The sequence below is a fragment of the Lithobates pipiens genome, unplaced genomic scaffold, assembly GCF_037356315.1.
Source record: "Lithobates pipiens isolate NorthernLeopardFrog02 unplaced genomic scaffold, aLitPip1_a1.2 Scaffold_16, whole genome shotgun sequence".
Lineage (NCBI taxonomy): Eukaryota > Metazoa > Chordata > Amphibia > Anura > Ranidae > Lithobates > Lithobates pipiens.
The window spans coordinates 562,215,143-562,232,471 of record NW_027507748.1 but is presented as its reverse complement, the minus strand read 5'-3'; the positions used below and the strand labels follow the sequence as shown (position 1 = coordinate 562,232,471).

Below are 17,329 nucleotides of genomic sequence, written 5' to 3'. Positions count from 1 at the left end.
GACACAGATCGTTCATTACCGAATGCTCTGTGTCCTGTGAGAACTGAGCAGAGTAACCTGTGTGTTACTCTGCTCAGTTTATGAATGGAGAGGAGCCGCTGTCTTCCCTCCATTCATCTTCAGTGCAGAGAAAGGGACTGGGGAAATCTGTATCCTCTGTCCCTTTCTCTGTCTCAAATGGGAGATGTCAGGGGTCTTGGTTTAGACCCCTGACATGTCACCAAAGCCCTGAACAGGACTGAAATAAAAAAATATATAAAGATATATATAAAAAAAAAAAAAATTAAATTGAAAATAAAAAACTACTGACATCATAACCGCTCCCCCTCCCCCCACTGACATCCCCTTTCCCAAAAGCACTGTGAAAAGAAAAAAAATATTTAAAAAATAAAACCCCACCCTCCCATCATTGTTAGAATAGTACAAAAATAAATTGTAAAAAATTAAAGTGTAAAAATTTATAAAAATAAAAAAATCCACTGGTCCCAAAAACCTTTTGAAAAAAAAAAATGTAATTGTAAAATAAAAAAAATAGACACCATCCACTATCCTGACACCATCCTTCATGTACTACTCACCACTGTACACTCAGCATTCCTGCGATTCACACTGCATTGCTGTTCAGATCACATGCGATGTCTGTGCGATGTGATTTCAGCCATACAAACTGCATAGCTGAAATCGCATCACATTCGGACCAAACATGCACAGGACTTTTTTGGTCCGCACCAGAATCTGATCGCTTGGGTGTTCACACGAGCTGAAATGGGGGTGTCGTTAACATTATAAGACACTCCCCAGCAGTTCGCATATGGCAGTGTGAACTGTCGTGAGAGTCGGATGCTATGTGGGAAGCCGCAGTGGATTCGCAAAGGTTCCTGAATCGCATCAGCGTGAACCGAACCTTACTTTGGTGGGAGCAGTCAGGTGACATTTGTAGGCTGTATGCTTTGAGGCTCAGTTCACACTGGTGCGATGCAGGAACCCTGCAAATCCACTGTGGGTTCCCATATCCCATCCGACTCGCACAGCAGTTCACACTGCTGTTTGCAAACTGCTGGGGAGTGTCATACAATTTTAACGACACCCCCATTTCAGCTCGCATATCGCACTGCGAACTGACAGGACATGGATCAGATTGCATAGGTGCGAACACCCATGCGATTCTGGTGCGGCCCAAAAAAAGGGCCCTGTGTGAGTTTGGTCCGAATGTGGTGAGATATCAGCCATACTATCTGTATGGCTGAAATCGCCCTGCACGGACCTCGCATGTGATCTGTACTGCAGTGTGGTGCGAATCACATGCAAACTCGCACAGCGTACTGGTGTCAACTGGCTCTAAGCTCAATCCCCTTACTGGGTGTAATTATAAAAAGTGGGAAAACCACCCCCTCCCTCACATAACAAATCCTGGTGATGGAAAGGAAAGTTGCAACTGTGATCAGGTGACCTCACACTGCACTATAACAACCATCAGATCACTGGATGTTGTACTCTGCCCAGCTCTGGCTACATACATCTCCCCTAAATCACTTGTCTGTGTATATTCTGCTGGCTGTTCACTGCAGCATACATTTCCTCTCACCCTCTGTGGCTCACACCTCATGAGAAACATCCAGTCAAAACACAGTAAAGGCAGCCAATCCTGGAAGAGCTGGAGGGGAGAGGAGGGGGATGTGAATTGTGAACTTTTACACAGGATGTGCCTGTCTCAGGCTAGTGCATGAGATGTAAATCACCTGTCACTCACAGCAAGGGGGAGGTTTTGACAAAGTTTTTGTCTGTTTGTCAAGATTTATCTCACTGAATAAAAGAGGATTGCTCAGAGCTGGATTAAATCTGTGTGGCAAGACTAGTCTCAAATGATAGGAAATATTATTCTCTACATTATGACAGCAAAAAAAAAAAAATACAAAAAAAAAAATACAAAAAAAAAAATTCAGGTTTACATCCACTTAAGTAGAAAGAAAAAAAAAATGCCTGTATATTTAGTGAGAATGATGATCATGGATTAATTGCATTTCACATAAAAAACATGCACCTGTAAATGGGTGGGTTGGTAGAAGGATGCAGGGTGTGTGCTAATGAGGTCAGCTGGTCAACTCCTTCCTGTGTCATGACCTACAGCCTGCCCAGGAAGTAAAGCAGAAGTAATGATCTGATTGGGAAACATCCATGAAGATAGTAAAGTGTGTGTAGAATAAATGGAAAGCTTTAATATAGGGTGAGTGAATATAGGGGAACTTGGCCTTTAACCACATAGATTGCCCACTGCATATATACTGTGGGTGCGCAAATGCCGCTGCACGGTGGGGGAAGACAATCTGTGGGTCCGCCGGCCACCTGCAATCATTCTGCAGAGGCGGAATGGGGATCTGCCTAGGTAAACAAGGCAGATCTCCATTCTGACAGGGAAGTACACAGATCTTCTGTTCCTAGTAATCAGGAACAGCGATCTGTGTTCTTCCTGTCAATTCATCCCCCACACAGTTAGAAAACACTAGCAGGGAACGCATTTAAACCTTTGATCACCCCTGATGTTAACCCCTTCCCTGCCAGTGTAATTTTTACAGTGATCAGTGCATATTTTTAGCACTGATCACTGTATTGGTGTCACTCGTTCCCAAAAAGCGCAATTTAGGACAAATTTGTCCACTGCAAAGTCCTGCTAAAAATTGCTGATCGCCGCCATTACTAGTAAAAACATAAAAATAAAAAGTCCCTATATCTAGATCAGTTTGTAAATGCTATAATTTTTTGCACAAACCAAACGATCTATGCTTACTGTGATTTTTTTCCACCAAAAATATGTAGAAGAATACCCGGTGGCCTAAATTTTTGAAGACCTTTTTTTCGGTTATGTATTATAGCGGAAAGTAAAAAATAGATTTTTTTCTAAATTGTCTGCGGTTTGTTTATAGTGCAAAAAAAAAAAAAAAAGACGCAGAGGTGATCAAAAACCACCAAAAGAAAGCTCTATTTGTGGGCAAAATAGACATCAATTTTATACAGTACAGTCTTGCACGCCCATGCAATTGTCAGTTAACCACTTCAGCCCCGGAAGGATTTGCCCCCTTCCTGACCAGGCCATTGTTTTGCACGACCGTGCAATTGTCAGTTAATGTATCCAAACAAAATTTATGTTTTTTTCCCCCCCACAAATAGTGCTTTTTGGTGGCGTTTGATCACCTCTACGGTTTTTATTTTTTACACTATAAACAAAAAAGTGACAAATTTGAAAAAACAAAAAAATATTTTGTACTTTTTTTGCTAGAATATCCCAAAAAACATAAAAAAAAATAAAAAAATAAAAAAGCATCTCGTCATCAGTTTAGGTCAATATGTATTATTCTACATTGTTGGTAAAATAAAAAATAAAACAAAAACAAAAAAAATTAAGCGTATGACGTTTGCACAAACTTTATAGCGTCTACAAAATAGGGGATAGATTTATGGCATTTTTATTATATTTTTATTTGTAATGGATCTATGATTTTTATCAGGACTGCAACGGATACATCAGACACTTTTTTGGGACAAGTACCATTTAACCAGAGCTAAAAAATAGCCACTGATTACTGTATAAATGTCACTGGCAGGAAAGGGGTTAACAATAGGGGTTAAATGTTCCCTGTGTGTGTTTATAACTGTGGGGGGAATGTGGCTGACTAGGAGAGAGATGATAGTTCCTGCTTAGTGGGAACACACTGTCTACTCTCCCCTAACAGAACCGGGATTTGTTTGTTTACACACACACACACACACACAACGGTTCTCGCTCTGTCACAAACGAGCACCCGCGGGTGCCCGTTGATCATGCGCAATGGCTCCTGGGACATGCTGCGGGTGTGAGCCTGCTACAGCATCTTAAAGAGCCGACGTACAGCTACAATGGCTTGCCCAGGGGAGCCAACCTGCCGCAGTATAACTGCGGTGGCTGGTCAGGAAGCAGTTAAAGTAATGCAGTGCCGTATAGCAAAAAACCCTAGTTAGACTTACCGGTAACGGTATTTCTACGAGTCTTTCAGGACAGCACCTGGAGAGAGCGCAGCTCCACCCACTTACCCAGGAAACACTGCAGATTACTTTAAAGACCGGACACTTCTACCATGGCCTCAGTTGTTCATAGAGTACCTCCAGCCATGCTGAAATTAGATAAGCAGAACATAGTAATAACACCACATTTTTCAAATACAATCTAGGGTGGGTCATCTGCGCTGTCCTGAAAGACTCGTAGAAATACAGTTACCGGTAAGTCTAACTAGGGTTTTCTCCCTTCGTCTTTCAGGACAGCACCTGGAGATAATAAGAGAGTACTTACTCTAGGGTGGGACCACCGCCTGCAGAACCTTTCTGCCAAACGATTGATCTGAAGCTGAAAGCAAGTCCAACCTGTAGTGGCGGGTGAAGGTGGAGAAGCTTGTCCACGTAGCCGCTTTACAGATCCAACTCGGAGAGGCCCCTGCTCTTTCCGTCCAGGATGTTGCTACTGCCCGAGTGGAATGGGCAACTACCCCTGAGGGGGGCTCTACTCCGGATGCTCTATAGGCCTCCCTAATAGCCATTCGTAGCCACCTAGCTATAGTATTTTTGGACGCACTATAGCCCTTACGTGATCCTGAGAACACGACGAAGAGAGAGTTTGACTTCCTGAACTTACTTGTGATCCCTAGATAGTGTAATAGACACCTTCTAACATCTAGGCTATGAAAAGACCTCTCCTTAGCATTTGAAGGTGAAGGACAAAAAGGTAGGTAGAACCATTTCCTGAGTTCTATGGAAGGCTGTTGAGACTTTTGGCGGAAAACCCGGGTCAATCTTAAGCACCACCCGGTCCGGAAATATGGAACAGAAAGGCTCCACTACTGATAAGGCTTGTAACTCGCTTACTCTTCTAGCAGATGTAATAGCCACTAAAAGAATTTAAGTGACCAAAATTTGACAGTTGCTTCCTTTGGGGGTTCAAAAGGTTCTCTGGTCAATGCCTGTAGAACCAGTAACAAGTCCAATTTTGGAAAAAACTTAAATGGTATTGGCCTAGCTCTGGCCAATGCCTTAAAAAAATCGAATAAGCGGTTCTTGAGAGAACTGCCTCTCAAGAAAAACCGATAAAGCAGCCACCTGTGCCTTCAGGGTACTGGCTGCCAACCCTAGTTCCATGCCCTCATGGAGAAATTCTAGAACCGAAAGTATCTCCTGGGGAGGGCATTCCTTTGATGGGCACCAGGAGTTAAAACTTTTCCATGTTTTAAAATAAATTGACCTAGTAGTCTTTTTTCTACTCCTTAAGAGGGTTGTGACGAGCTTATCGGATAACCCCTTTCTTTTTAGGATTTGCTCCTCAGTAACCACCCAGTTAGGTTGAGTTGCTCGATATTCGGATGCTGAAGAGGTCCCTGGTTTAGATCTCTCCGAAGCAGAAGAACCCAGTGGGGTCCCACCGCCATCCTCTGTATGGTTGCAAACCATGTCCTTTTGGGCCAAAAGGGAGCAACTAGAATCAGACTTGTGGATTCCCCTAGCAATTTCTTCAGAACCAAAAGGGATCAGAAAAGGAGGGAAGGCGTAGCACAAATGGAAGTTCCACGGTTGTGCTAGGGCATCCAGTCCCCTTGCTTGATCTTGTCTATTTAAAGAAAAGAAGGCCTTCACTTTTGTGTTTCTCCGTTACGCGAATAGATCTATCTGAGGCAATCCATTTCCCTGTCAGATCTTGGAAAACCTCGGGGGTTCAGACTCCATTCTGACTCCCGATTTTTTTCCCTGCTCAGAAAATCCGCTACTAAATTCAGGTCTCCTTTTAGGTGTACTGCTGATATGGACCTCAGGTTGTTTTCTGCCCATGACAGAATCTGGCTGGCCAAGGATAGCAGCACCCTGCTTCTTGTGCCCCCCTGCCTTGTTATATAGGATACAGCTGTGGCGTTGTCGGATAAGACCTGGATATGGAGACCTTGAACCAGCTCTTTGAAGGCCCATAGTTCCAGCAGCATGTCCCTTAGTTCCCTCCAATTGGAGGATCTCCTGGCCTCTGACTGTCCAGCTCCCCTGGGCCATCTGTCCTTCCAGGTGGGCACCCCTCCCCCAAGAGCTTGCATCTGTAGTCAACCTCCGGTCTACCGGAAAACACCAAAAGTAGACCCCTGTCTAGGCTTGAGTGACTCCTCCACCACCAGAGCTTCCTCTGAACCCGAGGGGGCATCCTGAATTGCTTCTCCAGGGACTCCCCGTAGGACCAATTCCTCAATATTGCCTGTTGGAGATCCCTTGCATGGAGGCGTGCCCATTGCACTGCGGGGATGGATGCTGTGAGGAGACCCAAAACTGACATGGCTGCCCTGATGGAAATAGGCAGGTTTGTCTGGGTCCTCTTCACAGCACTCTGAACCTTCTCTATTTTCTCTACTGGGAGAATTTTTTTTTTCCTGTCTGGAGTCGATGGTGTATCCCAGGAACTTTATCGACTGAGATGCAATCATGCTTGATTTCTCCCTGTTTATCAGCCAACTGAGACCCTCCAAGTGTCTTACTGTCCTTCCCAGGTCCCTCTCCAATAGATGCTTTGTATTGGCAAAAATTAAAAGGTTGTCCAAGTATGGAACGATCGATATACCTTCTACTCTGAGGGGGGCTAGGGCCTCTGCTACTATCTTTGTAAATATCCTTGGAGATGAGGACAGACCGAACGGGAGAGCTCTGAACTGGAAATGTAGAACCGAGCCTCCCGTCCTGACCGTAAACCTCAGATATTTTTGTGATGCTATGGCAATAGGCACATGGAGATATGCATCTCTTAGGTCTATGGATGCCATAAAACAGTTTGGCATCAGAAGACTCTTCACCGAGAAAATTGTATCCATTCTGAATCTCTTGTATCTGATTGATTTGTTTAAAATCTTCAGATTCAGAATCAATCTGAATTTGCCTGACGGTTTCTTTACAAGGAAGATGTGTGAGTAGCAGCCAAGCCCTACCTCATCGGGGGGGGGGGGGGGGGGGGAGGGGCGCGGGGGTTTGGGGGGGGGGGGAACGTATATGATCAAGCTTTGCTGCATCAGTTATTGAAAAATAGAGATCATGGCTACTGATTTTTCTGGATCTCGAGGAGCCTGGGTTACATAAAACCGTGCGGGGGGGATGAGCGAATTCCAGCCTGTAACCCTCTTTTATTGTCTTGAGAATAAACAGCCTGTTTGTTACTGACTTCCACTGTGGAAAAAAGGCCTATAACCTTGCTCCCACAGTTGGAAGACCGTCACTCTTTGGGTTTAGGGTAGGGGGGCGGAATAACACTCCTGACTTGCCCCTTCCTCTCTGTGGCTTCCAGGGCCTTCTATATCCTGTCTCTTTGGTTTCCGAGGTTTTTCGAAAGGACCGAAAATTTTTAGTGCCCTGGGGGTTCACTTTCTTTTTTACAGGAAAGCCCTTCTTGTCGGCCGTTCTGTCCAGTATGGCTTCAAGGTCAGGGCCGAACACCAAATCTCCCTCGAACGGAAGACCACATAATTTGGTCTTTGAGGCAGTATCCCCTGTCCATGTTTTCACCCATAAGGCCCTACGGGCTGAGATTATCAGGGCTGAGGACCTGGCTGACATCTTAATTGATTCTTAATTGATTCTGCCGAGGCAGCTGCCATATACCCCACTGCTTTTAAGAGGACAAGCAAAGTATCGGACCTGGAAAAGAAAGGGGCCCTCTCTGGGTCTCTCCATTCCTATTTGATAGTTTCGGATAGAAACTTATGTACTGGGAACACTCTGTTTCACCACGCCCAAACCCTGAAACATTTTGTCATGCAATGACAGTTGGGCTTTATCCTCTGATATTCAGAATAGTGTGGATATTTTTCAGCAGGTCATCCACGTCCTCTAGGGATAATTTATACCGGGATGATGGAGAAGCCTCCTTTACCTCCTCTGCCTCCTCCTCAGAAGCAGAGGACCCACTGTGTTCCTCATCCTCCAAATCACTGCCCCCCCTGGATGTAGATGCTGGGGAGTGAGAACGGGGCGCTGAGCTACTACCTTCAGCTGGGCGTCTGTCTAAATAAGACCGGAAAGATTCAAAAGTATCCGATAATTCTTTCCTAAAAGAACTTAGCAGCTCTCCTTGCTGAGACGCAGGAGTAGTGAAAGCTGCTTCTTCCTTGACCAAATCGCTTATGCAGGACCTGCATAACACCTTGGTCCAAGAATCTCTAAGTACATTTTTACATGATTGACATTTCCTCTTGCTAGGAGGGGAGAAATGTTTGGTCTTTTTTCACCTTCTGAAATACACCAAAGAAAAAAAAAACAAACCTCAGTTACAACACACACATGAACAAAGAGAAAAAAAGACATGCTGCCAAATAGAACAGATTTAAAATTTCAGATCCTATTTGCTCTTCAGCCAGTGAATCCCCCCACAGACTCACTAAACAACTATTGAAAAAGCATTATTCCTAAACTGTAACATAGGAAAAAAATGCTGCAGGCTTCCCAGTGCAAGGAAGGGAGAAAAAGACCTGGCTCAAATAGTAATGACAGAGACCACTGTCCCTGCTTACCTGAGCCTGGCTGACAACCGTGGCTCCTGTTCCTGCCACCGCCGATTGATCCTCCTCCATCGTCAGCGAGGATACAAAGGCGTTTGGGCGCTCTTATCAGTTTGAATTCTGCGCCAATCCCGGAAGTGATGTCAGCCGAATGAGACCGCCCCCCTCTCCCTGCTTGCCAGCGGCCGGAACCGGAAGCCACGTCGCACCGTCGGAAGTCCCGGCCGGAATGACGCGCTCGTCCTCCGGACCCGGAAGACATGAGGCTGATACCAAACGGCGCGAGATATGAATCCCGGCCACATCTCAGACCCAGTCGCCGGTCTAGAAGAGGGGGGACTTCCACAGCCTGACCCCCCTGGGTATGAAGGAGAGCGGACACCGGAGCAACCCCCACGCGTGAAGTGAGGAAGCTGGGCCAAGTCTGCCAAAAAGAAACAAAACAACCGGTATGCCTTCAACTTTCCCCACCTGGAGAGAGCGCAGCACCCCTTGGTTCCCTGCAGCGCTTCCACCATGGCGGGAGGAAACACTACAACTGAGGCCATGGTGGAAGTGTCCGGTCTTTAAAGTAATCTGCAGTGTTTCCTGGGAAAGTGGGTGGAGCTGCGCTCTCTCCAGGTGCTGTCCTGAAAGACGAAGGGAGAAAATGGCCTGGTCATTAAGAGGGTAAATCCTTCCGGGGCTGAAGTGGTTAAAGAAGCCTGTCGCCTGTCCTAAATGATCAGGAAATTTTATTTTTATATTTAAGCAATATTACGTAACACAAAATTACCTTTTCTTTATCACTGGCTTCACGAGACACCAAGGAGCCCTGAAGAAAACAAATAAAAGTAAATGAGGCCTCAAAACACAGAGTGTCAGTTCATCTCTACCCAAATACTAATACCTGATCATAAGTTTTTTTTAATGCGAAACATTGAAAAAAAATAGGATTTTTATAACAGCTTACCTGTAAAATCCTTTTCTTTGAGTACATCATGGGACACAGGGCCTTAATTACTTAATGGGTCATGGGCCACCTTCAGGTGTTGACACTGGTATACCCAATATAGGAAGTAGGCTCCCCCTATATAACCCCCTCTTCCTTCCAGGAGTACCTCAGTTTTTGTTGCCAATCAATATACTTAAACCCCATAAAAAGAGGGGAGGGACCTCTGTGTCCCATGATATACTCCAAGGATTTTACAGGTAAGCGGTTATAAAAATCCTATTTTCTTTATTGTACATCATGGGACACAGAGCCTTAAGTCATTATATAATGGGACGTCCCATAGCAATGCTACTTGAGGGGAGGAAGACACAACCAGGGCACCCCCAGACCTGAGGACTTATACTGCTGCCTGTAGCACACTGTGCCCAAAGGCGATATCCTCATTCTTCCTTACATCCAGTTGATACAATTTTGTGAATGTATGCACTAAAGACCAAGTTGAGGCCTTAGAGATCTGAGCCATGGAGGTCTGGTGATGCACTGCCCAAGAAGCACTAACCGATCTGGTAAAGTGTGCCTTGACTTGAAAAGGGGGAATCTTACCGTTTAAATCATAAGTTTGAATAACTTCTTGTCGAATCCACTTGGCGACAGTGGATTTTCACGCTGCCTGTCCTTTTTTAGGACCTTCTGGCAGAATAAATAAGAAGTCAGTCTTACGAATCTGAGCAGTTGCCTTTAACCACTTGCCGACCGGTGCACGCCGATGTACGTCGGCAGAATGGCACGGGCAGGCAAACGGGCGTACAGGTACGTCCCTTTAAATTTGCCACTGTGCCATCGTGTACGCCGGTCGGAACCTCCGTGATTCCGATCGTAGGGTCCCGCGGACTCTATAGCCCTGGGGATACACACGATCGCCTCACGGGGAGGAAGAACGGGGAGATGCTAATGTAAACAAGCATCTCCTGGTTCTGCCTAGTGACAGTGTCACTGATCTCTGCTCCGATCACACGCCCCACAGTTAGAAACACACTCCTAGGACACACTTAACCCCTACACTGCCACCTAGTGATTAACCCCTTCACTGCCAGCGTCATTTGCATAGGAATCGGTGCAGTTGTATAGCACTGACTGCTGTATAAATGACAATGTTCCCAAAAATGTGTCAAAAATGTCCAAAGTGTCCACAATAATGTCGCAGTCACGATAAAAAAAAAAAAAATCACTGATTACCGCCATTACTAGTAAATATAAATGAATAAAAATGCCATAAAACTATCCCCTGTATTGTAAACACTAACTTTTGCGCAAACCAAATGCTTACTTTATCAAAAATATGTAGAAGACTACGTATCGGCCTAAACCAAGGAAAACATTTTTTAATATATTTTTGGGGGATATTTATTATAGCAAAATGGGGGGAAAAAAAGAAGTGTTTCTTTTTTAATTTACACTTTTTGTTTATAGTGCAAAAAATAAAAACTGCAGGGGTGATCAAATACCACCAAAAGAAAGCTCTATTTGTGGGGGAAAAAAAGGACGTAAATTTTGTTTAGGAGCCACGTTGCACGACCGCGCAATTGTCAGTTAAAATGATGCAGTGCCGAATCGCAGAAAGTGCTCTGGTCTTTGGTCTGCAAAATGGCCCGGGGCTTAAGTGGTTAAATAGATTTTCACTGCTCTCACCACATCAAAACAATGTAGTGACTTTTCTACCCTGGAACATGGTTTTGGAAAAAACAATAGCAGGATAATATCTAGATTCAGATGAAAACCTGAAACTACTTATGGTAAAAAGCCTGGACGAGGGCGCAACACCACTCTGTTCTCTTGAATAATCAAATATGGCTCTTTACAAGAAAGAGCAGCCAATTCCAAAACCCTCCTTGCTGAGGATATAGCAACAAAAAATACCAGCTTCCTTGTCAAAAGGACTAAAGGAATATGCTGTATCGGTTCAAATGGCTGTTTTTGTAACACTGACAAAACTAAATTCAAGTCCCAAGGGCTCAAGAGTGTATTAAAGAGGAAGTAAACTCTGATGCTTCTTTTCATTTAGTCCATTATAATAAGTCATTATTAGACTACAGCCACTGTAATCCAGCCCAAATCGCATATTACTTACTGTTTAAAGAAACTTTAAAAAAACTTGTTTGCAGGGGTTAGGCAGCACCATCTTAAGTATTGTTTTCTGAGTCCACAGTGGAGTGCATTTCCGCCCTTACATTGAGCACTTCCTGTACTGTTAACCAAGCCTCAATCCAACATTTCTATGGCAACCCTTCTTCTTTGTTCATAGCTTGTTTATTTCATAGTATTCACTTGTGCCGATGTCTAATGTTTCCCTTTGTCAGACTTATGAGCTTCAGCTGATAAGACTGCAGTAATGGCTGAAGTTTAGACTGTATGTGAGGTCACATGGTGAGTAGACGGAAGCTCCGAGTGATTAGCAGAGTTCAGTGTTGTGCAGTAGGAAATCCTGATAACAGACAGATAAGACAGAGTGTGCCTTGAATCAGGGGAGATCTGGGCATGCTCAGTGACTTCATTCTACTGAACAAGAAGGATTACAACAATACTAAGTAAGGAGATCTCTACAAGCAGTGTTCATTTGGGTTTTTTATGCTGATTTACATGGGACAAATTTGTGGGGGAGGGTTTACAACCACTTTAACCGGCGGATTAATCCGCATCACCCCTTGCATAAAACCCCGGACTAAAGAATGTGTAGCAAGCGGTCTGAAATAAAATTGACAAGGCTGAGACTTGGCACTTAATAGTACTCAGGGCCAATGTCATCTCTACGCCTAATTGTAGAAAGGCAAGAACTCAGCCTATGATATATCACCGACGGTGCCAACCGTTGGATTCATACCAAGAAACATAAGCTTTCCAAACCCTATAATATATATAGTTATGGAAGCTGGTTTCCTTGCATTAATCAAAGTAGAGATAACTGGCCCGGAAAGACCACATTTCTTCAGAATGTGGGTTTCAATAGCCAGGCCATTAAATTTAGAGACCGTAAGGTAGGATGGAATATCGGCCCTGTGAAAGCAGATCTGGCCTTAGTGGGAGGGACCATGGACCCTCCACTGCCATCTTATGATTTCTGCATAACATGACCTTTTGAGCCATGCTAGTGCTACCAGAATTACCGGCTTTCTTTCCAGCTTGATCCTGCAAAGAAGTCGTGGCAGCAACTGAATAGGGGGGGGGGGAATGTATAGATCAGTGAGAACTGATCCCACAGGGTCACCAATGCATCTGTTCCACATGCAAATGGATCCCTCATCCTGGACACAAAGTTGACCAACTTCATGTTAAATCTGGAAGCTAGAAGATCTATGTCCGGAGTCCCCCATCTTTGGCAAACAGCCCAAAAGACGTTGGGGTGAAGACTGCTGGCGACTTAAGTAGTCCACCTGCCAATTCTCTACTCCTGGGATGAAAACTGCATATGGACAGAAAGGAATGTCTCATGCCCAAGTCAGAATATTGTTCCCCTCTCTGAGCTGAGACTCTTGGTGCCCCCTTGGTGATCGATATAGGCCACAGCTGTGGCATTATCGGATTGGATCCTGAGAGGACAATTCTTTAACCTGGAGGTCCAGATTTTCGAAGCCAGACACGCTGCCCAAATCTCTAGGATGTGGATGGGCAGGGTTCTTTCGGATCTTGACCACTGTCCCTGGACAGTTGTTTTATCTAGTACCGCTCCCCAGCCTGAGAGGCTGGCATCTGTTACTACTTTCCAGATAATTGGTCTAAAGGATTTTCATTTCAGCAGATTCTGGGTTAGTAACCACCAATTGAGGCTTTGGGACACCCTTGGGGACAGGCGCATTTGCAAGTCCAAAGCTTGGATTATTTTGTTCCAAGCAGTCAAGATACTGTTTTGCAACAGTCTCAAATGGAACTGTGCACAGGGAACTGCTTTGAAACGAAGCTACCATCTTTCCTAACCACATCATGCAAAGGTGAATTGAGGGATCTCTTTTTGACCTGACCATCCGCACCAGCCCTCGTATGGAGCTGATCTTTCCCGGAGGCAAGAACACCCTTTTTTTTGGGCTGTGTCTATGATAAGGTCCAAATACTCCAGCTTTCTTAGCTGTTTTAAGGAAGACTTCTCTAGGTTGAGAATCCAACTCAGACTTTCCAAATATCTGGTGTAATGCATACACTTTGCTCCAAGCGAGCCACTAACTGGTCTATTAACAAAAGATCGTCTAGGTAAGTCAAGACTTATGCCCTGTGCCCGGCTAGAGGTGGGGCCAGTACTTTTGTGAACACCCTGGGTGCTGTAGCTAGCCTGAAGGGCAAGGCTACGAACTGGAAGTGCCGTTCTACTTCGAACCACAGAAACCTCTGGTGAGCACGGAATATAGGGACATGCAGATATGCACCTCTGATGTCGACGGATGCCAGAAGTTTACCTCCTTGTAGGATAGAAACTACTGACTTGATTGACTATGCGAAAGGAGCGGATCTTCAGGAACAGATTTAGGATTCCTTAAATCTAGAATGGGTCCGACAACCCAATTTGGCTTTGGTACCGTAAACAAATTTAAATAAAACCTCAAACCTTGCCCTTGTGAGGTAATCGGTATGATCACCCCCTGAGCCAATAACAGGGAGTGGGAGTGCCTAGCAGTCTGAGGCTAAAATAAGTGTGCTGTTTTTTTCTGGGACATGTCACACTGCCCACTGCTTACAGGATATTATAGCTTCACAGTACCTGTACCAGCCACTGTACCAGTTTCCCCAATTGGGGCGGGGGGAGAGGACTAAAGAAACCCCTCTTCTGCTGCTAAGACACACGCTGTTTGTAGCACAGATTGAAAGGGTATTGTAACTCCCTCTAGAGGAGACTTTAAGGCATTACAATGTAATATGAAAGAAAGTCATAGGCTGATTTTGCAGTTCCTAAGCTTTTCTCTTACCATTTCCTTGCTGCAGGATACTAGCAATTAAACAGATAGATCCAAACTTCACCCATCACGGTGAGTAGCGTAGGTAAACCTTCAAAGACCGAGTCCCTTTTAATAGGGGTTCCGCTCCTTTGGACCTGTATAGCAACCCTCAGGACAAATTTTGGTAATGTTGCAAGACCAAAAAGAGTCCTGGTTCCTGGGGTCGAGCCCTCAAAGAGAAGCGTTACAGGCAAAACTTCGCTCTAGTATGATAAGTCGGGGAACCATCCTGTGGCCACACTGGCGTGGATGGATCCACTTGTGGAGGTTTTTTAAATCCAGCATCGATCCCTTCTCAGAGCACATCTTCACTGGTGACCAACACTTTAGACACTGGCGCAAAAACTGAGGTGCTCCTGGAAGGAGGGTTATATAGGGAAGTCAACTTCCTGTATTGGTTATACCAGTTAATTACTTAAGGCTCTGTGTCCCATGATGTACGATACAGAGAGTAATGACCTGATCCTTGTTTTAAAACAGACATTTCAAATCCATACATATACATATATATATACACACACACACATATATATATATATACACACACATATATATATATATATATATATATATTTATTTTTTTTCATTCCTTTTTTATTTTGTCACATAAATGCTGGGGTTTATCTGTGAAATGTTAAGTAAATAAAGTAAAGATGCTAGGATGCATACTGTGTTCTCTTTTAAATGTAATTTCTTGCAAATACCTGGTGATTTTGGCAGTTACTAGATCCTGCTTTTGCAACCTGACCACACAAAGTATGGAAGTAGATCTATGTTGGTGTGACCATTTGGCGTATCAAAGCTCCCTTCTTAGAGAAATATAATGCAGCATGCATTTATCTCCAATCATTTGGCCACAAAGCTCCACCCCCCCCCCATCCCCCCCCCGTGATTCCGATCTGTGTGCAAAGTGAGGATGGCGAGAAAGGCTGTGCAGTCATGTGATAATAGAAATAGGTTAACGGAATGCTTATTTTTTGTGGTGGTAAAGGGGATTATAGTTCACAAATACAACTTGCCATGTTACAACTGGGCTCAGAAGTAGTGTTCACAAATATATTTTAAGGGCCCATGTTTTCGCCCATCACAATTCCAGGTTTTTTTTCTAGCTTGTTTTTTTAAATCAAGAGAACGTTTATTGAACGTAAAAAAAAAAAAAAAAAAAAAAAAAAAAAAAAAAGGGTATACATAATCGGGTACGAAGTGCAACAGGCACTAAACAAAAGGATATCACATTTGACATGAATTGCAATTAGGCATTTTACATATCTGTTCACAATAATTAAAGCATATCAAAGGACCAAGCAAGTGGACTAATATGTCCACCCAAGGGGGTGATTTACAGTACCTTCCCGCGTAGGCATGTGGAATTCAGCAGGTGACTAGTAATATACACGACAGCATACGAGCCTTAAGGCTGAGGGGTAACAGGCGAGTATTTGAGTCACCCCGAGTACGGTGCCGCAGCTGTAGGTTGGTCTTAATCTATGCATGTAGACGTGTCCCCCAGCCACCTGTCCCATATTTTGTTATATTTGGCTGGGCAACCTCTATGTAGGTACAGCATCTTTTTATAGGGGAGTGTGGAGTTCGCCGATCCCACCCACTGCTGAATGGTGGGAGGGGTTGCTGTAATCCAGGTGTGGCGATTTACATTCTGGCAAGAAATAGTGTTTCCTGTAGAAATATGTTGAGGTATTTCGCCTCTTCAGGTAGAGAGAGAATGCAGAGTGGGCACTGGCGGGGGGATAGAGATGGGGGAGAGCCTATGTGGTCATGGAGAAACCCAACTACCTGGAACCAGTATTCCTGGAGTCTTGGGCAAGTCCATAGCAAATGGCAAAATGTACCCTGGGGGTCTCCGCACTTGGGGCATGCCGGACTGTAAATGGGTGTAAATCTAGATAGACAGGTTGGGGTGAGGTAGGACCTATGCAGGATGTACAAGTGCACGAGTCTGTCTGATAGTTTAGGAGACACCGTCTTAGATGTGGTCAATGCATCCTCTCATTCCTCATCTTGCATAGCGCCCAGGTCTGCCTGCCATTTGGTCTTCAGCCGGTACGCCTGCGAGGTGGCCGCGGGCAGTACGTGGTGGCTATAGAATAAGGAGAGCAGACCTTTGGGGTCCTGCCCACGGATCACACTCACAAAAGGGCAGCGTCTCAAGCCGGGGTACAGATTCTCCAAATTGAGAGTTAAGGGCATGTCGGCGCTGGAGGTAGCAGAAGGGCATCCGATTAGGTAACCAAAAGCCATCCTTGATGGCTTCAAATGACCTGATTGGCTCGTTGCCCAGAACATGCAAGAGGAAAAGAATTCCTTTGGCTATCCAGAGGTGTTGGTCAGGGACTGTGCGTAGTTCAGGGAGTTGTCCCACAGAGGCGTACATGTTTGAAATATGGTTTTCATGGCATGTTGCAAAATTTTAAAATGATGGAATAGCATGTGATTTCTAATGTCCGAGAGCCCATGGGTGCCTCGTAGGAGAACCTGGAGTGGGTAGGCAACCAGACCTATACAAGGGGAACACACCAGGGCTGAGGAGCGGTCCCTATCTATTTGGTTGTAGTAGTAGAAATGTGACAGTTGGGAGGCAACATAGTATAGAGCTAGGTCGGGTAGAGCGGTGCCTCCCAGATGGACCGGGCACTTCAGGGTTCGCCAGGAGAGCTTGTGTCGTGATGAGCCCCATACAAATGTGCCGAGAATAGCTTCCATAGACTTAAAAATTTGGGGGGTTATGTGGAAGGGAGCTGCCAGAACAGGTAAAGTAATTTGGAGAATAATCTTGACTAAGTTTATACGTCCCATAACTCCAAGGAGGAGGTCAGGACCAGACTTGGGTTTTTGTTTTAAGGAGGGCGAACAGGTGTTCC

At 44.8% G+C, this 17,329-nt stretch overlaps 1 protein-coding gene across 2 annotated transcripts in view; it reads right to left on the bottom strand.

Moving 5' to 3' along the window:
- PIP4K2C (phosphatidylinositol-5-phosphate 4-kinase type 2 gamma) overlaps nt 1–17,329 on the bottom strand; it is a 211,053-nt gene that overhangs the window by 56,495 nt on the left and 137,229 nt on the right. The window contains exon 6 of one of the 2 annotated variants that reach the window (XM_077483610.1): nt 9,313–9,351. The exons of the other annotated variant lie outside the window; for it this stretch is intronic. Coding sequence (XP_077339736.1) covers nt 9,313–9,351 — 39 coding nt within the window. The remainder of the gene's footprint in view (nt 1–9,312; nt 9,352–17,329) is intronic. 2 annotated transcript variants of the gene reach the window in all.